This window comes from Malania oleifera, chromosome 10 (genome assembly GCF_029873635.1).
Source record: "Malania oleifera isolate guangnan ecotype guangnan chromosome 10, ASM2987363v1, whole genome shotgun sequence".
Classification (NCBI taxonomy): domain Eukaryota; kingdom Viridiplantae; phylum Streptophyta; class Magnoliopsida; order Santalales; family Ximeniaceae; genus Malania; species Malania oleifera.
In genome coordinates, this window is record NC_080426.1 from 38,677,296 (window position 1) to 38,703,249 (window position 25,954).

The following is a 25,954-nucleotide window of genomic DNA, read 5'->3' on the forward strand; positions in this document are numbered from 1 at the left end:
ATACTTAAAATCGAATGAACTTAAGATAGAGGAGAGCTCCTCACTCTCCCAATCATTAAGATTCCTACAAAATTTAAAATCTCTAGAAAACCAACAGTTATGAATGATGAGAATAGAAGAAGTAAGTGCATCAGCATTCAGGACAGAAAAGAAGGCAGGATGAAAGTTAGAAGGAAAGGCAACCAAGAAGCATAAGTCTTCTGCCAAATATCCTTCCAATATCAAACCATAGAGCCATATCCCACTTTATAGTTGATACAAGGCAAAAAGAAAGAAGATACTTTACTTTCATGAGTATCTAGCTATACACCATTAGCATCCCATCTATTCATCACAAACCAAATGTACTTTTAATAAATCTCTGCCATAGAGAATCTGTTTCTGAATGGAAATGAGATAACCACTTACCCACCAAAGCAATGTTCTTAGGCACCAACTTACCAAGATCCAAGGCCCCCCTCCTCCTTAGTCTACAAGCTGCCTGCCAACTCACAAGATGATCCCTCCTCTCATGAATCCCTGCCCAAAAGAAATCTCGTGTATCCTCTCTAGCCTATCAGCAACCCCTACTGGAATATTAAACAGGTGAAATACAGGGGAATCAAAGAGATATGGCTGGATTAAAGTAATGTGATTTCCCAATGAAAAAGATATACACTTCCATGCATCAAACATCTAGAACCTTAGCAATCACCAGATCCCATTATCCTCAAACCGCTGAAGCTGAGGATTCCCAGCTAAAAGAACTCCAAAAAGGTCAAAAGTACACTGTAAGATTACACAACCTACAAGAGCAACAAACCTAGAAGTCACTTATGGACTCGGATTAATATTTAATAGAAGCTAGGCTACACTTAACTAAATTGAATATATATTTTTTTTATTGAAAAAAAGAATATTTTATTGAGAATAAGAAGTGCAACAAGAAGCAGAAGTAATACTCCTTAAAAAATACAAAACAAAATCAAAATAAATAAAAAACAACACACCCAACCAATCACACTGTAAATCAGAAAATGAAAACCATTTGAGACACCCAGCTGCAAAAACCCACAAGGAGACCAAATACTGAAAATCTGATATCTTCTTCCCTGCAAAAATTCAAGCCCTTCATTCCAACCAATCCCCCACAAAACTGCGAAAATTGCACACTTAAACAAGGCCGAAGCATTTTTTACCCCTTCGAAAACCTGAAAAATGGATAGCCAACAAATCTTCTACCAACTCTGAACACACAATTCTCTCCATATAAACCAAAAAGAATGTTCCACACCCTACAAGAAAAGGAGCAATGCAGGAAAAGGTGAGAAACAGATTCTGAATTTTGAAAACAAGAAGAACCTCATACGCTGCAACAGATTGTTTTTGCTAACTCTATTAAGAATGACCAACCTTAATATGAATCTATGAAACAGGAAAGACAAGATTTTATTGGTTAAATGCGCAAAAACTAAAAAGATTTACAAGAATACTCCCCACGAATCAATAATCCAAGAACAATAGTCTCTCCTTTGAGAAAGGAGGCTACCATCCATCCAACAAACTTAATAAGGAGGTAAGCTCCAAAACCTCCTCATCTTTAAGAGCCCAACAAAAATGGAAATCCCAATAGAAACCAGCACCATTAGAAATAAAGAAAGAAGAATTGTTCATTGTGCAAAGAGGACAATCGAAACAAACAGGGAAAAAATGAACGGGGCAAAGAACCTCCTCCCCACCCCCCACCCCCCCGGCAGGGCCGTGGAAATGTCTTCCCAAAAGTGAACACTATGCCCATTTGTACAATAAAATTTGCATACAGAATAAAAAGAGGATATAACTGAAATACCAAAAAATCATCTCAAACCCAAATTAGCATCCCACCCATTATCCTGCAGGCCTAATTTACTACTAATAAGTAATAACTTTGTGCCAAAGGGAAGATTCCTTCAACAGAAATCACCACAACCATTTACTAAAGCAATAATCTTAGACACCAACTTACCAGACCCAAACCCCCACCCTTTTAGACCTACATACAACCTCGCAACTAACCAAATGATCTTTATCCTCCCCCATCCCAGATCAAAGGTGGTCTCTTATAATCTTCTCAACTGGCTATCCTCAAAGAAGGTCTAAAGATAGACAAGAAATAAAGAGGAATACTAGCAAGGCAAGCTTGAATGAGTGTATTATGCCCACCTAGAGAAAATAAAGCACCTTTCCACTCATTCAACCTCTTAGACACCTTCTCCACCAGAGGATCTCAAAACCCAAGCAATCTAGGATTACCACCTTACGGCACCTCTTAGATAACTCACAGGACAATTAAGAATACCACACGCAACTAAAGAGGACAATTCCAAAGATTTAGAAATATCCAAATTAGTACAAGCTAACCCACTCTTCCCCAAATTTATTTTTAAACTACAGACCCTCTCAAACAATTGCAAATAGAAACCAAAATAACAAGAGACTCCCTATGATCTTCTAAAAATAAAATATTATCATCAGCAAACTGAAGATGAGAAACCACAACCCGCCCACTGCCCACCCTAGTCCTCTCACAAAACCTCTATCTACATCTCTAAATTAAATGTGAAGACCAAGAACTAACTCAAAAACTGGTCAATGGTGAAAATGTTACAAGAAGGCTTCCTGTCATCCATGAAGATCATATAGAATCATCAGCAAGCTGCATAAGAGAGACAACCCCATCATCCCTACCTCTAGCAATACCCTAGACTAATCCCTTATCATTGGGCCTATAATTGATCCTACTCAACACATCAGCTACCAAAATAAAGAGAAAGGGACAGGGCATCCCCTTGCCTCACACCTCTTGATGTAGAAAACCAACTCTTAGGCCGACCTTTAATGATTACACAGAAAGAGGCACACTAAAGATGGCCTCTAATCAAACCACACGACTTACTTACAAACCCCTTCTTGTCAAAAACTCTATCCCTTTCCTTGACCCATTTAAACACAACCTTTTGTCTCCAAGCCATCTCCTTCTCCATTAACAAAGCCTCAAAATCATTCTTAAGAAAAGCTCTCTTACATCCCCTAAAATATTCTCCAACTCTTCCACATGCTCACTATCCTCAATTTCTTAAACATGTCACTAAAAAGTCCCCTCTAAGGACCACCAATACTGACATGAGACATGAATATGGCATGGCAGTACGAAAATTTTGAAAAAATGAGGATAAGAAACATCAAGGATACGTTAATTAATTAATACAAATATATAGGTTTAGGCAAGCTTTTCCTTTTAGATGACAAATATTTTGAGTTAAAATGAAATATAAGCACCATTCATGCAAATTTTCAATTACACATTTTACAAACTACATTTATACAATCATCAACCACATTCGTATTATAGAATATTGGTCCAAAAAAAAAAAAAACTCAAGAGGCATGGTAGATGGTGGGCAATAGGCATGGCTAATTATAAAAAAAGAAATAAAAAAAAAAATTTGAGAGTGCTAAACAGGTGATCGCTTTTGGTGGTGGTGGTGTGGTGTGGCGTGGTGTGGTGGGTGTGTGTGTGTGTGTGTGTTGGGGGGGAGAGTAGATTTGGGAGGTGGAAAGGTCCAATGGTTCAGGCTAGGGTAGTGGCACTAGCATTCAACCACTCCAATGACAAAGAACCTCTTGACACTCAATCTCTTACCAATCTTCATCCTTTTTTATTTGGTTTTGTTAACAGAATTAAAGGACGCAACAAGATGCAGCATTCTAGTGTAAGAAATGTCACGGGTGTGTCCTCTCCATGTCGGGAAGTTTCTTAACAGTGTCAAAAATGAAAATTAATTAACTAATTAGTTTCCAACATGTGTCAAGGAGTCACAGGCAGGTGCCACTATCTGACACATGTTGGACATTGCCACTTTAGGCTTTTAGAAGGGTTTCAAACTTCCGCAAGTGTTGTTGTTTCCTAGACTCTCCTATTCCACCTTTTCAAGGCTACCTTTATAGTTTTCAACCTCTTCATAAATCTGAAGCGCTCCCACCCCTCAACACAAAAAAAGAATCCAAAGATTCTTATACAAAGGATAAAAAAAAAGGTTGAAAAATATACATTTTTTCAAAAGGAATGGAATGGGATCCACCAATCAATCCAAAATAATGGGAAAATGATAATCAATCTCCTGTAACAAACAAGGAAAAGTATCCTTGTAATCACTACAACACTTGAACCTATATAAACGACTAGCCATAGAGCAATCACTTCCAACAGACCAAATAAAACTATCATTGGTGAAAGGAAAATCACAAATACCACACTCCCTAATAAGTCTATCAAAATATCGCATGCTATACATAATATGAGAGCCTCCCAAGTCCCAACATTAGAATTCCCACATAAAACCCAACTATGAAAACAAAAACCAAAAACATTAAAAAGCCCATCCCAAAATAAAGATCCCATAAACAGGCCCATACACCAAAGTGAAACCCACCATTGACCTTTCACATGAAACTCAAAGCATAAAGTAGACAAGGAGACTGCACCCTACCCCACCCCCTAAAAAAAAAACTGCACATTTGGCATCCCAAGCCACAATTTAACTACGAGAAGGAAGACACTCCTAGTCCTCAAACCGCATATCCCAAATGCTCCTAAAAAGGCACCCATCAATAGACTGAAGTTTAGTTTCTCGTAACAAAATTACATCAAGGGAAACTCAGCTTGCACAATAATCTCTCAAAGTGAATGCGCCGACGTTTGTTCACTTCTCCAAGACCCCTCATATTCCAACTAAGGATCCTCATTAAAATCTACAAAATAACCCCCCTTTTACTACCGTTCATATCCTCATACTTAATTTTTGCAATTCCCTTTCAACTGTTTTTTATTTTTCATTTTCCTAAGACCCAACACCCAAGTGAGACATTTTCCCTAATCCACTAATGCTTTATGGCATATGATGGAATCAACAATATCCTTTGCTTGTAGACGAATTGGTAGAATGCCATTACTAGAAATAGAGCTATCACAAGAACTCCAAGAAAAGGGAAAAAGAAGCATATGAAGGAGCTTCTGTTTTTTCTAATTCCAAACCCAAACTTTCACAGAGTTCTTGAAGATCTTGAGTGTCTCTCTGGCCCTCTAGTGGATCAATGGATACAGTTTCCCCCACTAATCCTTTATGGCATATGATTGAATCAATAGTATCCTTACTAGAGCTATCACAAGAACTCCAAGAAAAAACAGAAGCATGTGAAGGAGCCTTACTAGGTGGTAATGGGGGAGACAATGAGTGGAAGATGTGACAGGAATGACAGCTAATTCTTCCCCACAAGCTGAGGCTGTTGCTGAATTTTCACCATGCTTTAAATGGAAAGCACCAACTTTTGCAGATTCAGGAAAAATCAGGCCTCCTGCTCCCTCTAACTTGAAGCTTCGAATGATCTTCCAAACTCTCTATGCTGATCAATGAGAAAACCATCATCTTCCTAAAAGGTCTTTCCAGATCTTGTTCAACACTATCAACATCTGACCGTGGAGTTTCTGTCAACTGCTCCTGTACACTACATCCCATTGCAGATCGCAAAGACGAAAAAACCAATCTATTTGAATTAAAGTCTGAAATCCAACTCCCAAGGCCTGATGCTGTAGAACGCTTTGGACATGCAGTATCACAGCAATATTCTTGCTCATCCTCCTGCACTTCTATAAATGAGCCAAACCCTTGCAACATTGAGCCCATTTATCCATCAGACATGCCTGCAGTGTCTTCCCAAAGCCCCTCGGTGACCTTTAGAATCAATTGTGAAGATATATCATCAGCTGAATCATTACGAGAGCAGCAACCCTTACTGCACTTCCTTCACAGACTGAATGAAGATGTGACTTGAATAACCTCTTGCACTCTCCAGTATTCTCAGTGCCCTAGTTCTTCAGTACACATACTAGGGAATTGTCTCGGGCAAGAGTAACACACATGGGCTTATTAAACCTTAATTCCCTTATCCAAACCTTCCAAGCCTAAGAGCCCTGTTCATTTACTGGAAAAGAAAGCCAAATTAGGAGTCCTTCTTGCCCAAATCTAGCAGCAGTAGAATATGTTCCAATCAATTTCAGCCCAAAAAAAAAAAAAACCCAAATTCCCATCAAGCTCATTTGAATCAACAAGGAGAGAATAAAATATATATATACGGTCCTAACTTGGCTTGTAATCTCCTCCTTCCAAATCCATGATTATGATAATTATGTAGTCTTCCAGCGTGCACTCTATGGTGAGAGCCATCGAAAAACTGTCATGCCAACCATGAGAAACACCTGATTTCACTTCTACTGCATAATTCGGCTTGTGATCAGTATATGAAGGACCAGCTGTCCATCCGAATTCCCTTGCAGACCCATCTCACTCCCTTTGATCAGTTCTCCCCAGAATAACCTCTCATGGACTCAAAGACCTTCTCCTATGCAGTTATTCCAAAGATTTAAAGAGAAGCAACCATCCTGAAGCCTCCATGCAATCCAGATTCCTCACAAAATAACTCTTCCCATTACCCTGTAACTTTTCAGTAACTATGATGCATTCCCATTTGTTAACTAGAAGCTTCACCACTAAGATCCGCCATGAGTTCTGAGTATTCAAAACCATGGATGATCAGATTTTGCTGACCAAAAACCCAAGAAGACTCCTTCAGTAATAGTGTTACGGAAAATCAAATTTTCCAAGCAAACACTGAGATGCGCACACTCAATCACCCGCCCAATCAGCCTTGATTGTTTACCCATGTGCAACAAAAGTTCGAGAGTACTCCATCAATACTCCAACTAAAATACCCTGATTTGCAGTCATAATACACCTGGAAGATCTGTTGAGCCAAGTGTGTCAAGAGTGTAAGTTCAATTACGTTCCTTGCTCGTTATGCCAGAGAGAGAGAGAGAGAGATAGAGATCTTCAAAGTGAAAGAGAGACTAGCTAGAGTGTGATGAGTGATGACAGTCCAACAAGGTCGTCAGAGAAGCAGTCATCATCAAGTTAGGACAAGCAGCCAGAGATAAAGAGTGTGTTTCTCATGGTTTTAAATTGCAGTCACGGGTAACATCGTGTAATGGTCACGAGTGTCACACGATGCAGGAGAAGCGGACGTTACATAACGGGAAGCAGGTCGTAGCGGCCGTGAATTATTTTCATGCATGCACAACCATGCCAAAATTGAAGAATAAGCATGGAATCTTTTAAAACATGATTTTTAATGAATTTTTACCACTTTTATTCAATGAACAAACACTTTTAAATATGCAACATGATTTTTATACTAATTTTAGTGCGCTGTTTGCAGGAAAAGTCATTTTTTTTGTACTTTCCACTACTTTGATGATTAAAAAATTTAGAAATGTAATTGGAAATGGAAACCAATTAATTAGAGACATAAAATGAGTCGATATACAATTATACATACACAATAAATTCATTAGCATCAGTATGTGAAATAGTTACATTTAAAAGTTCCATATAATTTTATCATTTTCTAGAAATTTAATTTTAAAATTTTACTATTCAAAATAACAATAAGTCAATAATGAAGCAAGGATAAAAATTTGGGACATTAGTGGTTGGGCAATTTAGGCCCATTAAGCAATTTAAGACTAAATAGATTGTAGTTTCATTGTATTTAATACTTAATAAGTTACATATTCTTTTGTATTTTTTAACAATTTTAATTTTTAAATTCTAATATTCAAAATATCAATAACTAGGCATAGCAATTTAGGCCATTGGGGATTAGGAAATTTTAGGCCCATTAAGAAAATTAATTAGTTAAGCTATAAGCATAGCAAATTAGCAATTAAAAGTATTAAGTAACTAGGTAATAAGTAGTAAGTGGAAATAGTTAAGTTATAAACATAGCATATGCTTAAGCTTAAGTCATAAGTAGCAAATTAATAAGTTAAGCTAATAAGCTGCCCAACTTGTTTTAGCAAAAAACAAAAGGAGTGGGGTGGAATAAATTGAACATGCTGGCAGTAGGCAAACCATGAACAGGAAGCCAGGACTCAGGAACCCACGAACACAAAGCGTCTCCCATTCCCACACCCTCTTCAAAGCTCAAAGCCTCAAATCGTCTTCAGATCTACCCAAATCCCGAGTTTCTAACTTGATTTCTTACTCAAATCTACCCAAATCACTTCCAAGCAGCAAAAAATTTCTTCCCAAATGGGCAAAATTTCAAAGGGAAGGGGATGCAGTAAATCGCCTTCATATGATGATTTCAAGCACAAATATCTGTTTTGGCAGCCATAGACTACTGGATCTAAGCTGGACGACCTTGGGGAGAGGGAGAATTGCAGCAAAACTCAGAAAATCAGGAACAAATGAGGTGTTTTTCAGTAAATAGGGCTGTCGGCAGGGAACAATGGTGTAACGGGGTGTAATGGCCCATAATGGAAGCATAACGCCCATTACGGCCCATTACAGAAACGTAATGGCCGTTATGGCTGTGATTTTTTTCCTCACCGCAGTAGCGGTCCATATCAGTATCAAGGCCTTGAAATTCTGTTACATAGTGTAACGGCCGTTATTTAAAACCATGGTGTTTGTTCCAATCAGAATCAAACTTTTTATATTTGATGTGAGCAGGCTAGAAATTAACAGAATAGTTTTTGTTCAACGAAGATGACAAAAGTGGAAAGAACATCTATTTTTTGGATAAGGGCAAAATACATTAACAGAAAAGCAATGTAAAATACAAGCAGAACAAGCCCTCCAAAAATAACAAAAAAGAAAAGCTTAATCTGCTCAAAAGAGCTGCCATCCAATCTCTTTAAAGGTCACACAGCGAATGCCCAATAAGAGGCAAGAGACACGGCTATGTCCCATGAGAAACTAGGGGAAGTTGCGTGATCCTTGGAAATTTTTGAATTCCTCACAATCCAAAGGGTCCACAAGGTAGCAAAAAACATGCATTTCCACAAAGCTTTTCCTTTTTGGTTTTTCCAAAACCCCAATATCTCACTTGCAAGAAATCCACTATGAAGGACAAAGCTTTGCCAAAACAAGAGAAGAGAGCACCTCAAAAAATGTTTTCCACCAGACAACAAAGAAATATGTGCTCATTGGTTTCATATGATTCACGGCACATGGAGCACATATCAGGGCTCAAGGCCTTGTACTCGTAGGGTCTTCTGCACTGTAATAAGCCTTGCATATTAAGCCAATTCTTAGACCCAAATGAATGTCTGAATGTTAGAAGGTACCTTAGCCTTACAATCGATGTGGCTCCTAGGACAATGATTGGTTGATGGAGTTTTTAAGAGATGAAGGAAAGGGACTAGTGGTAAAGAGACCCGAAGAAAATTGAGCAAGATGGTGAGAGCCCCCTCACTAAGAAAATGAAATTTCAAGAAAGAGAGCCCCCTCCAAAGAAAAGAAAGAGTTGATAGGTGCTTTGTGAAGAGTGGAAATCTTAAAAAGACAGGCCCCCTTCTTCTCCAACAATCTCCCAGCAGCCCAAGTATCTCCCAAAACCAAACCCTATTACCCTTTTGCCATTACCCACTCTAAACCAGGTAAGAGGAAAGAATAAGCAAGCAACTTAGGGAAAAACTTAAAAGGGATTGCATGAAAATAATGTCTTTTCCTCTAATGGCCCACCCATTTTGGTGGACCCCGTATTTACTTTTTATCACTTTGTGATCGTTAAGGTTTGACATACATTGTTGGCCCACAACCTAATAGCTTAAGTGATAAAGTCGTTATCCAACATGATATCGGAGCCATGCAATCAGGCTGCAGGTGCAGGCGAATGTTAAGCTTGATATAAATTGTTGGAGTCTCTAATGTTATTGAGTTTACATTTAAAATATATTTAAATCAGAGCTACATCATTACTCAATAGGAAGTAAATGTTACAGATATGTATAATGACAAAACACTTGAGCAAAATAGATATGCTGACAAAATATGCTGATATTCATCAAATCATAAAATATGCTGATATTCATCAAATCATACTTACGTATAAAGGATCTCAAGTTTAAAATTAATTTGAAGCAATGCACAACCTGCAACGGCATCTAAAATAATCGAAAATTCAGGGGCTATTTCCTTGTGAAAAACAATTTTTAATTTTCATTTCCAGTTTTTTAAAGAATGACAAAATTCTACCTTGTTTTCCAATTTTCCAGTATTTGCATAGAAAACTTGGAAAGCATCTTTTTATTTGAAAACTGGAAAACAAGGTGGGGTTTTTTAACTCTGAAAAATTAGAAATGAAAAATGACAACTGTTTTTCACAGCTAGACAGGCCCTTGTCATTTTCTTTTAGATGTATGGTCTAATATTGAATTTCATGAGCAAACTTTTAAGAGAAGCCCCTCCTTCAAAATCATTTCACTAAGTAAATATATTACCAACTAAACAAACAAATGAGACTTTTGGCAAGGAAAATGCCTGATGTAAGGCATCACCTAGGTCGACAGCATTTTGAGAATCTGAAACCACCAACTATTTGAAAACTGAACATGTCGGAAGCCTTCTCAAATCTCAAATTAGAGCTCACCAACAGATTCTAGAATAATATGCTTCCAAACAGTTGTCTTCGACATTCTTAGACTCTCTAATATTTTTTTAACCCCATGGATGTTTTGATGACATCTTCCTTTCACAAAGAAACAAACTGCAGAACAACATAGGCTCCATTTGGTAGGGGGAAAATTGGGAAAATAGTTTTCCTATTTTCTTTTTTTGAGGGCCACACAAAATAGAATAATATTTTTTGGCAAAGCAATATCTTTATCTAATGGTAGATAAATTAGTTTCCAAATAAAAGAAAGTAATTTTCTCCCCAAACAAAAAAAAGAAAAATTAAGTGAAGATTACCCCCATTTTGGAAATTAGTTTCCTAATGATCCATTAAGAATATTTTCCATCCACCCGAATGGAGCCATAATGACAAACAAAGAAGTGTATGCGATAAGACCTAATCTAGAGAGAAATGTCTTAAATAGACAAAAGTAGAGACCTCCCATTATACTTGAGCTAAAATCATGGTTCTAAGACCATCCCTTCAAAAATCACAGCTGTTATAAGAACAAAAAGACCCACCAGTTATTCCCTGTCAAGGCATTCTTGATGCATCCATCTCCATCGGGCCAGCACCAATATACGAGATCATCTAGCAATCCTTGAGGATTCTCAATTAAAGACCCATATAACAAAGGCTCACTGCTCACCTAAGTTCAATAGAGAACACAACAACCAATTTAAAACAAATTCCTTTCAAAAATGTTGTCAACAAAGCACCAAGAAGAGAATTTACTGCTTGCCCAACTATAAAGCACACACCTTAAAACTCAGTAATAAGGCCATACAGTTGAGCAGCAGATCAAGCCAAAAGTAGCTTGACATGAGCGTCACACACTAAACCAAATGATAAAGATCATGCCCAACAATGTGCGTCAACAGAACAGTTGAACTCACAAGCTTGGGGAAGTAAGGCATCACTTGATTTGAGAGAGCACGCAGAGACAGATGTCAACTTGGCCACATGATCTCTAAAAGAAACCAGCAGCAATCCATTAGCCTACATCAATAATGGTGCCTGCAACCTTACCCTATTTTTGTCAGAAGCAAAGGTAAAATCTGATTGATAGAGCCTATATGGTCACTTTAGAGATTTGTGGCCAGGTTCACATTTTCATGACAAAAAAAAAAAAATTACGACAGAAAAATAGATAGAGGAGGACACCTACACGGAATAAAATTAAAAACTGCTAATGTAACAAAATCAGGGCCTTTTCTCCGTCTTTACCCAGGTTCACATAACTGTCGGTCACATTTTCTGAAAGCAGATCGATGGCAGAGCTGCTGTCCCAATTACTTCCCATATAGCACAGCAAAATATTCAATTGGTATATGGTATGAGACATCTGGATTATGTCAAATAATTGTAGAATTGTCAACTCAGTACAAATCCTGTGAGAAAACGCTTCTTAAAAGAGACATCTTAAACATGAAGCACAGGAGCCAAACTGAGCCAAGCCAAGTAGTCATCTGCCTTAGCTTTGTCTGAATAAGAGAAATCCAAAGGTTTCTTTTTCAAGCTTGGCTGGGCTAGGCTTGGCTCAACTGTTCTAATGCCAACTCTAGAAAGCTTGGCTATGCTGAGGGTGCTTAGTTTATTCAATAAATCGAGGTTAAGAGTTAAGAGAGGAAGCACCAGTAACAAAGAAAGTAGAAATAAATTCAATATAATGCAATATGAGACTAGAAAAGAGTTGCACGAGCTTGTACTGATTTGGGCTGCAAATGAATTTGAATAAATTTTAGATTTTAGAGAAGTTAAGCTCAAGCAGCGCACAATATTTTGGTTTTACAACCCTAAGATGATTGCAACACAGAAAGTATCATTGAGTTCTGGTAACCTAGACAACCAATAAGGACCGGATGTAATTCATGTGAGCAGTTCAAAAGGGCCAACTACTAAACTGAAAGAAGAGAACTTCCAAGATGAAGCTGCAAGATAAATGCCACCTTTCATATGGCATTAGTCATATGAATTCTAATACCACAGCATGTTGCTTTAAACTTCAGTGATCTTACAAAAATAGAAAAATAAAAATGATAGAAAGAAAAAAACATTAAAGTATTAAAACCTGATTAATTACAGGCTACATATGCAAAATTGTTTGATTGGGTTTAGATTCTCGTAGACCAAACAAATAATTAAGAATTTATTTTGGAAAAAAAAGGATTAGGAACAAAAAAATAACTTCCTACCCTGCAACCAAACATAATCTGTCATTGCTTGGGCGCCCATTTCATAATGCTTGAACAAGCATTCAACTAAAATAAACACACACATTCTCATGAAAATGCAAAAATATTCATGACAATGATAATAAACCATGGCATTTAAGTACTTCTGCACTAAATGGAAAAACTCAAAAAGCAGAAAGAGGTAATGCTGTACCATAAAATACATACTGTATACAAAATACATTAATATCTCAGCCAAGCATACATTAGGCATCAAACTCAAAACATTAATTTAGCCATGAAGTGCAATGCTTAAATTCACTATTTCTAATATTTGAAGAAAGAAAATATCAGAATATAACAAAATTGCAAAATGTAACAATGAAAATCACACTCTCGTTCATATGTACAAACACAAAAACGGCACAAATGCAAACTACATGCCACCTATGAGATACAAAAGTTCAGGAATGGTTATAAGTTATGTAAGGCATGGTCCTGGCAACAAAGTAAACTTTCCACTTCATAAAATAATTAAATAGTCAAACAAATTATATAATAATATTGTGAAACAACGAATTTCAACTAAATGTTTCAACCACGTCTCTATTGCAGGCTATGGGTGATCCAAGCAGGTGCCATAATGGGGCCTTGCACTAAGTTAAGCGATGGTAGAAGTCAAATGATATTTCAAAAGAAATTTATCCAATCTTGAAAGAATAACAACACTGCATAAATTTTTTGAGTCTTTTGTTCCTTAAATGGGGAGTGATTCGAGGATTTGGATTGGGATTCTTCTCATTTTTTTCCACAAAATCATTTCTTGGTCAGTTGTTAAAACATCAAGCCCTTCTTGTTTTCCCTTAAACCATTGGCTTTAATGTGGACTGTGGCCCTTAAAAGGCTAAATACCAATGATTTGTTGCAGGTGAGGAAGCATTACAAGGCTATCAATCCAGATCTTCCTATTAAGGGTGGGGTTTGCAGGTGAGTCAGACCAATAACCACTTGTTTCTCCATTGCCAGGTGACTAAGCAGCTTTAAGCTCATCTGTTCTTTTTAGGACACTTGGGTGTTGCCAGACTATTGATGCTTTCTTCTTGGTGCGGTACTGGGGGGAGCAGGAGAGGAACAGTTTTATGGAGATGTGCAGTTTTCCTCTTCTTTGGGCTGGTCAATCGAAAGGAATGCAAAGATTTTTAATGGAAAAATAAATCCCTTACATCTTTGGGATAGAGTTATTTATCTAGCTTCTTTTTGGGCTCGTTCCTTGGGTTTATTTCAAGGAATTTCATTGTTAAATCTTCAATGGGATTGGAAGGGGGCTCTCATAGTCTCATGAACTGCTTTTGTTTTTCTGCTTTTGTTTTGTATATAGGAAAGACATCTTTATCCTCCACTCCGTAATTTTATTTAAATAAAAAAAAGTTAATGAACTTCTTTTTCTATAAAAAAAAAAAAATCCTGCAGATGCTGCCGACCCCACCTAGTGAGACTTAAGGCTTGTTGTTGTTGTTGTTTTTATTTTCAATTGACACGCAAATATCAACAGCAAATTATTAAAATCGTCCTCAATATTCCCAATCTTGAAAAAGTCTATTGTTGGAGAATTATCACACGTATAGACCTGGGGCTTAAGTGTCACAAACTTATGACAAGATTCAACAGTTTCATCCTCTAAAAAGCTTTTGCTTGTAGTTCACCCAATTTTAACATTGAAATTTTCTGCCCGCTCCTCAAACCCTTCTACAGCTTGAACATTTTTCTGCATTGCATTCCCAATCTTGATAAAGTCTATTGTTGGAGAATTATCACACATATAGACCTGGGGCTTAAGTGTCACAAACTTGTGACAAGATTCAACAGTTTCGTCCTCTAAAAAGCTTTTGCTTGTAGTTCACCCAATTTTAACATTGAAATTTTCTGCCTGCTCCTCAAACCCTTCTACAGCTTGAACATTTTTGTGCATTGCATTTGCTTGCTCTTCAAGGATGGCATCATGTGGACAACTATCAGCACAATAAACGGAGCTTTCATTCCAGTTGATCCAAAACAAGAAATTCAGGTTCATTGCAAATTTCCTCTTTTCTGTCATCATATGTACAGTCCATAACAACAACAATTTCTGTTTCATCCTTGATAGGTTGTTATGAGATTGGAATCTCATGTTGTCCAAGATAAGAACTTTTTCTTCTATTGAGATCGATTTTCATCATAGCATTTGGGTTTTACTGTGTTGTATTTGGTAGTATTGTATTCTGTTCCACCACTCAGCCGCACTGCTTACAAGCTTTTAAGATGCAACTCTTGTCCTTGTTTTCGCTGTCTCATTGTATTCAAAATAAAGATCGCAATAAAACAACCAATCTATGAATTCTCTCTAGGAAAAATTCTCATTGAAACAAGCAATATCCTCAAGAAAAAGCATAGAAGCCTATATAACATTTCCCAAATTCATATCTGACTTCAGGTGCCAACAGTGCTGATTTTCTCCATAAATATATATCAAACATTTGGAGTTGGATTATCGTACCAGCATCAAAATCTTGCAGTGGCAGTCAATTGTTCACACTAATACTCCAAAATATCGCAAGAAATCTGGAAAGGATGCTAGTAAGATCAGAAAATCTAGAACTGATGATGGCGGGATCAATTCCTTATCAGCATTCTGAAAATCTCACAGCAAATCTTTAATTTATGGTGATTAGATCCAATTTCTCTTTGGTACTCTTGAAAATCTCACGGAAAAATTCCTGTAGTACCTGGACATAATCAAAATATTCCAGTTGCAGACAAAATATCACTCTCAGAAATTAAAATATTGCTGCTTTAGCTTCAGTTTCTCATGCCAGACATGAATATCGCAAGAGCAGTCAAATTTTCTTCCCGCTAATCAAAATAACCAGGCTGGGGCCACAGGGTATGGTATTTGGGTTGGATAGTGTAGGTGTAAATGGGTTTTAGGGAATCAGGCCAGGTAATAAAGAAATAAAGGGATTGAGAATTTGCAACATAAGTAACAATACCATAAATCGAAGGAAAAAGATGAGAGGGACTTAGGGCTCTTGGCAACCTGCGACTGAAAATTGTGATAATGGAAGGGGCTGTGACATTGGAAGAGCTGTGAAGGTGGGGAAGGATTTCAGAATATGTAGCCAGTGATGTTAGGAAAGTCGATGGCCGGAAGAAGGGTCTATGCTGGCAGATTTCAGCAATGCAAAGAACTTCTGTTGGTGGTTGTTGGCTCTGACAAGAACAAATTCTGGTAGGGCAGCCGCGTTGCCATGCAGGACTTATTTCCAACCCCTTTTCCAGTGAGAACTTTGTCGTAGCACTCCCTACTGTCTCTTTTTTCTCCCTCCTTTTTTTGTTGTTGTGCTTCCCTTGGATAATTTCTTTTTTCTTTTTCCTACTTCAGTGATTTCTTTTGTACTTGCAGCAGCAATGAATCTTTGTTTTTTTTCCTTTTTTTTGGTCGCTTTCTATGCTTCTGCTGCTGCCTTCCCTGTCACGGCAACACAGACTTCTTTTCCTAGGGTTTAGCTGAAGGAGAAAAGAGTAAGGGGTTAGTTTTTGGGGATTTTGCTGAAGGGGAAAAGGGTTAGGATTTTGTATTCTGGGTGTTTTTCTGAAGGGCTTCGTATGTGGGACTGTTGCTGGATTCAGAAGGCATCAACCTAATGGCTGGGATGAAGGTGATTGCAGAGCAAATGGTGGGGAATGGGGGTTTGCTCTGGTACCAATTGGTGTTGGACAGTAGAGAAACAGAAACAGAAACAGAAACAGAGAGAGAATTTAAGGGAGGGAAACAAAGAGAAGAAGAAAGAAGCACAATGGAGGAGAAGAAAAATTGCTTGCAGGCAGAACAGATGGTCAGAGAATATCAGAAACAGAACAGGGAGAAAAGGAGAAAGAGGAGAAAGGAGAAGGAAAAGGAACAAGAAGAAGAAAGGAGGAGGAAGAAAATGTGGGGAGGGAGAGAGAGAATAGACGTGAGGGAGAGGGAGTGGGAGTGGGAGGCTGCTGTCGGACAGAGTAAAATACTAGACTCGATTAATCATCAAAAGCTGCCGATTCTTATAGCATAAATCTATAATTTTATAGGCAACTAAGAGACCAAAAAATAAAACTATTAAAAATTAAAAAATAACCATATAAAAAACCAAAATCATAAAATAACCTCAAGTATTTAAAAATAACTGAAATAAGCAAACCTCCCCACCCCCGCGCCCCCCCCCCCCCCCCCCAAAAAAAATGTTTACATCACTATATAAGATCCCTAATTTTTAGATCTTCAAACAAAATATGATAACAAAGAACTATCCACAAGTGATCCTCCATCACCTTAGCTGGTGGTTATAGACGAACAATGAGTAGAAGCAGGGCGAGGACTGAGGAACCCCTTGGGATGTGGGTTGGAACTATTGGTGGTTAGCTTGAAAGAAATGAACCACAATTGGAATGAATTTTGGAGGCAATAGGAGAGCAATTTCACAACATTAGCAGTGAGGTGCTGTCCGCCATAGTTGTTAGAATCATACAATTCACAATTAGATTCATATCAATTCCACACCAAATTGATTTGAATATTCATTGTGAATCTAAAAACAACTTAATCATTGCCAAAACTATCAATTCACCACAAGAATCTAACAAATCGATCTGAATCCATCAATTATTTCTGGACAGACCCAACTAGTTTAAAACCCCAGAAACAGCATTTCTTTTGTTTTAATCACTTTTATTTTTAAACAATAACCTTCCATTTTGTCTATGTTAGATTTTTGCTAAAAAAAGGGGAAAATATAACTTCAAGTCTTATGTTGCCTTCACAAAACCATTCTTCACTCTTGGAGGAGTATAGTGTTCTGCCATTGAGAAGGAGCAGAACACTCATCTGCTAAGGTGGTACTCATGTCACATTGTGTTGTTCAGATTCAAAAGTTGGTTTTTTTTCAGTAGTTTGTTCAATTATTATCATTTTTTAGGTTAAATATTTTTTTTCTTTTTAACTGGAGAAAGAATATACATGAAATAATTTTTTTTAAAAATGTTTAAAAACACCAAAACTTCAGTTGTTTATTGTTTTTTCTTGATTCCTTCTCTTAAACAAATAAAGTTCATTTTTTTATTAATATTTCTTGACTCATTCCCTTACCTTACATCTGTTTAGGGAAAGCATACACGTGAAGTATGATTTCTTTGTCGTTAAAATTTAAATGTATTTTGCTGTTTTTCTTGTTGTTCATAAATCAATATATGCATGTCATTTAGAATTGATTTTTGGAAATTTGTACTGAATCTTACGATTCTATACGATTCTTGATTCCCAAAATTTGAATTTCAGTTCATGATTTGAATCTCAATCTGACTACTATGCTGTCTGCTCAATCAAAATACTGTTCAAGACGAACTTTGTGGCTAAAAAGAAGACCAATAAGGTCATTCAGACACACCAAATCTGCACAGCTGGTGACAGGGCACAAATGGATAATAAGCAGCATCAAAACCAGCCAGAATACTGGTTGACAATTCAGAATCTGAGACTGCTTCTCCTGCAGCAGCAATCTAGTGAGAAAGGGATTTCTTGTGCTGGACATATTAATGCATGCTGGAGATCGCCCCCTGAGTAACCTAAAGTTTCATCTTAAAACTCATCATTCAAGCCTTGGATTGAGAGGCATAAGGGCATTTTAAACGCTGCCAAACTGCTCATCTGGTGTGAAGGCCAATAATATGACCAAGAATTTTTTGGGTGAGCAAAGAGAGACGCAAAACTTGAAGTAGTTGGTTAGGCTTTGTCCAGGTAACAAAGTCAGGATTGATAATTGCCAAAGATAAAGATGGATTAGAGGTGATTGAAGGAGCCACAGATGCAGGATGGGCAATTGGCCATTGGATTGATCACTCTTAACAGTCTAACCCTATTTGGAGGCTGATTCCAAAGAATAAGGTTCATAGCTTGTTGGACTTTAAACCTAAATTTGTTTAGTTGAATTCTTTATTAGGCTTACGCATATGTGGGGTTTGCATGTAATTGGTTTTGTCTAAGGGGTTTATTTTTTATTTCTTTCTATTTTAGTCCTTGCCATAAATTAGAGTGTAGAAGTCATGTAAAATGCTTTTGTGAATTTGAAATGTGGAAGTTAGTGTGTCCTCACCCCGCATTGCATATTCTTCCTGCTCTCTTTTTCCCCTTTCTTTCCTTCCCTTATGGAAACTACATCATTTAGTATCAAAGTCCAAATTCAATCTCTCCCTTTCACTTCCAACCACCCGTCTTGATTTTCAATCTAATCTTCCACTTCTTTTCTTCCTGTTAAGCTCTCACGTTCCTCCTTTTAGTCAACATAAATTATGCACGTTTGAAATAATTTAAAAGAAAAAAAGTTCGACTGAAACTATCCAGTCTCTTGTGATTTTTCCTGCACACTCTCAGTTTTAGTCTCCTTACAAGCCTAGTAGAGCACCTGTAAGGGGAAGTGAGTTAGTTATTGTGTTTGGCAAGAAAAGGGGTAGGGGTAGGCTTAAAATAACTTGGAATGAGGTAGTGAGGAAGGATTTAATAGCCCTTAATCTAATAGAGGAAATCGATCTTGATCGGGTGATGGCGGAAAAGAATTCATGTAGCCGACCCCACCTATTGGGACATAAGACTTCTTGTTGTTGTTGTTGACATATATATATCGACAGGAAATCATGATGGCAATCCCATTTTCAATTGAATACTACCAGGTAGCATCCAGAGATACCAGCAACACCAACAAAATCAGTGTCTTCTGACCCCACCCTCAAATTTCATCACTGCAAGAGGACGAACACAACTCCTTGCATTACTGGAAATTATACATCACTGCCACCATGTCCACTTCTGCCCCTACAATCAAATCTCTGGCGACATTGATCATATCAATTGATTCCTTATCATCTGATCAACCACCCCACCAGAGAAATAACCACGTGCCACATGCATGACACCTGCACGTAGCAATTGCAGCCCAGGTTCATACTTTTCCCTCCTTTCTTTTTTGATAGCAAAAGAAAAATATTAAGATAGAGAAAAGAGAGAATTACATCCTAGGTGAAGACCAGAGATCTTCTAAGCAGAAAACCAAAAGAAAATAAAGAAAGAAAAAAAATCTAAAAAAACTACAAAAAATAAAAAGTTAAAAGTAGCCAATCCTAATTAAGAAAACCTCTCTTTAAGCCCTCCCTTCATAATTAATAGAGATCTATAGTCTTGTCGGTTCCCACTCACCTTTAGACGCTTTTCTAAGCCCCATCCAACCGAACTTCATCACCTCCATGATCCCCAAGCCACAAACCCATTTCATCCAAAGGTTTTTTAGCACCTACATCCTGCACACTAACCCCCTCCACAAGAGTAGGTAATAACTCACAGTACCCATCCTCCTTTCTTTTATACCCTCTACCTCTTTATGCAAAAGCTTTCAGCCCGTCTTTTACATACTTGCTACATTCTCAATTTTTCCTTTTGGTCCAAAGAAACAAAACAAAACCAATCCCCTTCTCCTTAAGAGCTTAGTTAAACCTAGCTTTGTGCCACATAGTCTGTTGCATAACCTGCCACATCAACAGCCACATCAGCATTCACCATGCTGCCACCCTTCTTTGCAGAAACCTGATCCTAATTCATACGTAATTCATCTGTCTGACTCATATGCAGGTTAGAATGTTCATTTTTCCCCGCACTTTTTCGTCTCTGACTAGATTCCAAAAGGGGGGGAAATTTTAAATTAAAACTTGAAATTCAATCTTTTCCCAGTGAAACATTTCCTCAGTCCATTTCTTCATTTGCTCCATGCTATGTCCCATCTGCTTTAATGCTAGGAATGTTGAGTCATTTGCAAAGGTAGAATTGTTGTCCCAATGGAATACAAAACATGGAAAATGCTTTGGAGACTATTACTAGTCCTTTGAATAGGCAAACAACTGAAGCAGCAGCCTTGGGCAAGAGAGCCATTGACTCTTTGATCAAACAGGAAAGCAGTACAACCACTTTGTGTCCCACACTTTTGAGCTATGTGAAGACCGTAATGATCATTTGAATAGGGGAATTGTATTGGAAGTTTAAGATTTTATTGGTGATGGTCCTCCTGATGAATTTAATGAATGGCCATTTTTGGAGGTATGACTTGAATGAATGGAAGTTGTATTGGTCGAATTAATATTAAAGGAAGCTGCCTGAATTTGGTGGATTAAACAAAAAAAATGATCTTTAGAAGGAAAAGAAATGGTGAAATCAGAACATATGATGAGATTGAGTGAGCCATGCAGGAACAGTTTGAACCTCCTAACTACCAGCAGTGCATTCATTGACAACTTTTTGATTTGAAGAAAGAAGATAAGACAGTAGCTTATTATACTAATAGATTCTATCATTTGCCTAGTCAAGTTTATAGAAAGGAAAGAAGATGTGATCATTTCTTTCTCTACGAAAGTAATGGGCTGAAGGCAACTATTGCATCCAAGATTGACACATGTCACCTTATTACAATTGGAGATACAGTTTAGTTTGCCACTTAGAGAGAGGATGATAAGCAGTGTAGTTTCCCTAAATCTACATCAACCCTTTGGTTTGAGAAGACAAAAGAGTACTAGTGGAGCTGTGTAACAAAAGTCAGTTGAGCACTTGGGTGAAGTGCTCAGGCTACACCTCAAGGACAACTCTAGATCACTCTGGATCAACTTCTAAGGTCCAGCCAGCAAGTAAGTATTTAAAGTGACAAGGATTTGGACATGGAACCAAGTAATAGCATTTGCAAAAAAACTAAAATAAATAAATGAATAAAATTTTTAAAAAAATGATGATGATGAAACCAGATGAATGAAATTGAGATAGAAGCCAACTAACTTAAATGAAGATGGCAATGAGTGATTCTTTAGTACTTCAACCTATCCAATCTCCCCACAAGGTTGAAGAAAATGAAGATTGAAGATGAAATAGCATTTTTCAAACTAAGATGATTTGTCACAAGAAACTTCATGCTCAAGTTATTGATCCTTGTAGTTGTAAATTTTAGCTTAGGACGAAGATATGAAGAAGTTGAATTAAAAGGTTGAGCTTCCATCATGATCCATAGATCCCATACAAGATTGCTTGGGTGAACAATACCAACTTGAAGGTCCATCTCTATTGCTTGCTTACCTTCAAGATTGGTTCATGATGGAGAATGTGTAATGTTATATCCTTTATCTCAAGATTTATAACAATCTTTTGTGCCATCCACAGCTTTTTGATAGGCAGGCTAAGCATGATGCATACGAAACTCCATCAACAACAAGAAATACAAGTTGATGCCATTTCGTGATCCCAAGAAATAAAGGACAAACTCTTTTCTTATGAAGCTGGTTGCTTCCTCTCATGGTGATGAACTCCTTGGTGCTTTCCCCAACTTGACAGAGTATTTTGGCAGGAGAGAATTAATGTAGGATGGGCAGCCGGTCATTGGATCGAACTTTGAACTCATTTGGAGGCCAATTCCAAAGGATAAGGTCAAAGGCTGGTTGGTATGTGGGTTCGATTTTGTTTAATTATTAATTAGGCTCATGGTATGTGGATTTGGTTTGTATATGAATTTTGGAGTTGATTCTATAAATTGGAGTGTTGAAGTAATGTAAAACAGTTTTGTGAATTTGAAATTTGGAAGTTTTCCCCATGTACCTTCTTACTTCTCTTTCTTCTTTCTCTCCATCTTTATCCAGTGAGATCATGTCCCTCTAATATGCCCAAGACTTGTGATTGCCACAGCAGGAAAGCAGGACTTGTCCAACTTGACAGACAGTGGAACATAAAAAGCGGCTGATACTATATGGTGCTCACAGTGGTTGCACACCCAACAGATGGAATTCTTGGGAGGAAGACATGGTAGAGTTAGTGTTCGCTATAACCTCTGATACCATGAATGATGAAAGAATAACAATTGCAGAAACATAAAACTGGGATAAGCTTCCTTGTGTTTGCTGTTATTCTACTCTTATACATATATACAGCAGGTATATGGTTTTGGATACAGCTTATGTATGAGGATATATAGATTCAAGCGATTATAAAACAGAATTGATTGAAACACAACTAATTGATAAAAGCAGCAGCTGCATTTTGAGTTTGAAGAAGCCCCAAGGCAGCAGGAGTCCTATCAGCCAGTGATTTGGGTGAGTCCTTGGTCGGTGCTCTAACAAATATATCAAAAATTTCAATCCAAATTTAATAAGGTAAATCCACTGCAGTTAGCTAGAATTTTACTATTAAGGGAAAATGACAGTCATATGACAAATTGTGCAGATGCCTAGCATTTATCTTATACTGCAAAAACAAGCAATAGCTGCATACTTCAAAAATTGAATAAAAAAAGGGAGAAAACCATATCAAAAGAGGAAATTAGAACAAAAGCATAGTAAGAGTAAATACTATCAACACGCACCAAACAAAATTTACCAAAACACATCCCATACAAACAAAACCCTAAAAGCTCTAAAAATATAGGTTGCATGTAACAAATTCAAAATAATACTACACAACCAAAACCATATGCTATTTAAAAATAGACAATATTGAAGAAACTCAAATAAGAGGCGCAAACAAAACCCCATACCTGCGGATGCATAGGCCTTGGTCCACTATACACCGACGCTGGTCCGAACACGCCATTACTCGCCCCCCATTGTTGGTCTTGCAACCCTGTATTCCCAGCATACTGCGGTAATTGTGATGACCCTGCAGTGTAGCTCGGGTTCAGCCCACCCGTCAGCGAATCCGAATAAGAACTCTCTTGTTGATCTCCCTGCTGCTGTTGTTGCTGTTCCACAACCCCATGTGGGTAATACGCATTTTGCTGATCCTGAAAATGGGTTTGTTCAGTACCCATCGTATTGGTCGGAGCCGGCGGGATTGGAACCCCGGGAGGATGAATCGATGTGGGCTCTTGCTGTTGCTGGTAAGCATGGGCGTAATCTTGGTGAGGATAATAGGGGTATTGATTGGGATTCGAATATTGTCCGTATTGATAGTATGCGTAGTAAGCTTGCATTGATTGGTCATACGCTTGAGCTTGAGATGGGTCGCAAGGCTGATAGGCCCCTCCTTGTTCTGGTTGCTGCTGCTGGTCTTGTTGAGGACGGTATGATTGATGCTGTTGATGTGATTCTGTAATGGGAGTGGAGAGGTTATTCATGGGTATGCTATGGCGATTTTCTGCAAGCTGGGGTTCCGGTTTCGGATTTCGTGATCGATTGACTCTAATGAAGAACTAATGAAAGGTAATTGAAAGTGAAAACATCGGCGCAAATTTATGGAGAGCAGCGAGAGCAAAAGCGCTTGAAATAATTTCACCTTGGAATTATTCAGAAAATGCGCAAACCTCCCTGAAACTTTTGGAATTGTGAAATTTCCCCAACAATCAATTATAATTTTACCAACGGTTAAATTGCAGACTTGCAGTTATTATCTAAAAATTTTAATTAATGTCAAAATATAATCCCTTCATCAAAAGGACATGTACAGAATACACCGGACATACCATGAAGGGAGACCAAGGCTCCAAGTAAGAAACAATAAAGTTTCAATCAAAGGTTACATCAAACCAATCAAAAGAACAATGGAAAGGAAATTCAAAATATAACCAAACATGGGCATACCCAGGGCCACCAAGCCAATCAAAAGGGCAAAACAATTAAAAGAAACAACAGGGCAAGTTGTCAAAATTAGCCAACCATATACTTTCTTTTATCATATCAATTAAGGGTGTAAGTGAGTCATGCTGACTCGTGAGCTACTCGAACTTTATTCATCCCCTAACTCGACTCGACTCAATTCTACTCAAGTTCGAATTAAGTTCAAGCTACTCAAGTGTATTAACGAGTCGAATTTGAACTCAATAATAATACTCAAGTCAAGTTTCGAGCCTAATCGAACTTTTAATTTTATTATTTTTATATTATATATTATCGTATAATATATATTTTATAAATACATTCAATATCGTACATACATTATATATTTTTATATATTTAATATAAATTTTTAATCAAGTCGAACTCGAGTTTTATGAACTTATAATCGAGTCGAGTTCGAGTTTAACAATTATGAAATCGATCAAATTCGAGTCGAGTTTCAAGTTCAATATTTTTAGTCGAGTCAAGTTTGAGTATTTTACTGTGTCGACTCGATTCGACTTGAATACATCCCTAGTATCGATGGTTTTAACGTTATTATATTTATTGTAATGTGGTCCTAAATAGAATTACTAAGAATCCTACTCAAACGAAAATGGCAAAAATCCATTCCATAGGTACCAAAGAAAAGTTTTAATCTAATATGATTTGAATTCTGAAAAGGATAATTTTGAAAAGGTAAAATTCATGACAACTTATAGTGAAAGAAGGAAACATAATAATATATTTTAGTTCTCAAAATCTTTCAATAGACTACGGTCCAATTAGAAACTTGTCCCCAATTTTAAGCCAAAAGTTCATTACTTTAGAATTTCCTAGAGCATTTTTCATTTATTTTGACACTATTTTGAATTTATTCATTGGTTTTTGGGCTCGTAATAGAGATTCCTTTACCTTAAAAAAGATTTTAGATTTGGAGTTGTATTAGATTTAGATAAGATATAATATAAAATTATATTAAGATTTGTTTAAAATATACCTAAATCTAAATCCAAGGTCCGAAATTCACACTCTCAAACATAGCATTATTGAAAATATGTTTGCAAGTATCAAAAAGTTGTCCACTTCTATGTGGTAGAAATTCCTTTATTGAAAATATATTTGCAAATGTCAAAAAGTTGTCCACTTTCTCTATGTTTTTATGTCTTAATTTCTATTGTACATTTCCCAAATAATTGTAATATTACATTACAATAAATAATACCCGCTAGTTTTCTACATTTTGGTATGCTACATGGTGTCAATCTAATTGCATTAGTGGAATCATTTGGAGCCACTTATGCATAAATGCTTTTCTGAAAAAAGTATTAAATTTAATAAGTGTTGAATTAGAAAAGTTCTTTGGTTGTCTTTAAAATAAGTGGTATTTAGATACTTAATTTTATTATAGAGTACTATATGAATATTTTAAAATATATTTTAAATTATAAAGAATAATATTTTTAATTGATAATTTCATTAATAAGATTTTAATTATTTATAACTTAAATTTAAATTTTTTTCTATTAAAAAATAATACAAAATTATTATTTTTAATTAACGATAATATTATT

The 25,954-nt window shown here is 36.9% G+C and overlaps 1 protein-coding gene across 1 annotated transcript in view; it reads right to left on the reverse strand.

Annotated features, from left to right (window-relative positions):
- LOC131165740 (uncharacterized) overlaps positions 1-24,094 on the reverse strand; it is a 39,113-nt gene extending 15,019 nt beyond the window's left edge. Inside the window, exon 1 of the mRNA XM_058123763.1 lies at positions 23,324-24,094. Within this exon, the coding sequence (XP_057979746.1) occupies positions 23,324-23,902 (579 nt within the window). The 5' untranslated portion in view covers positions 23,903-24,094. The remainder of the gene's footprint in view (positions 1-23,323) is intronic.
- Positions 24,095-25,954: the final 1,860 nt, after the last annotated feature.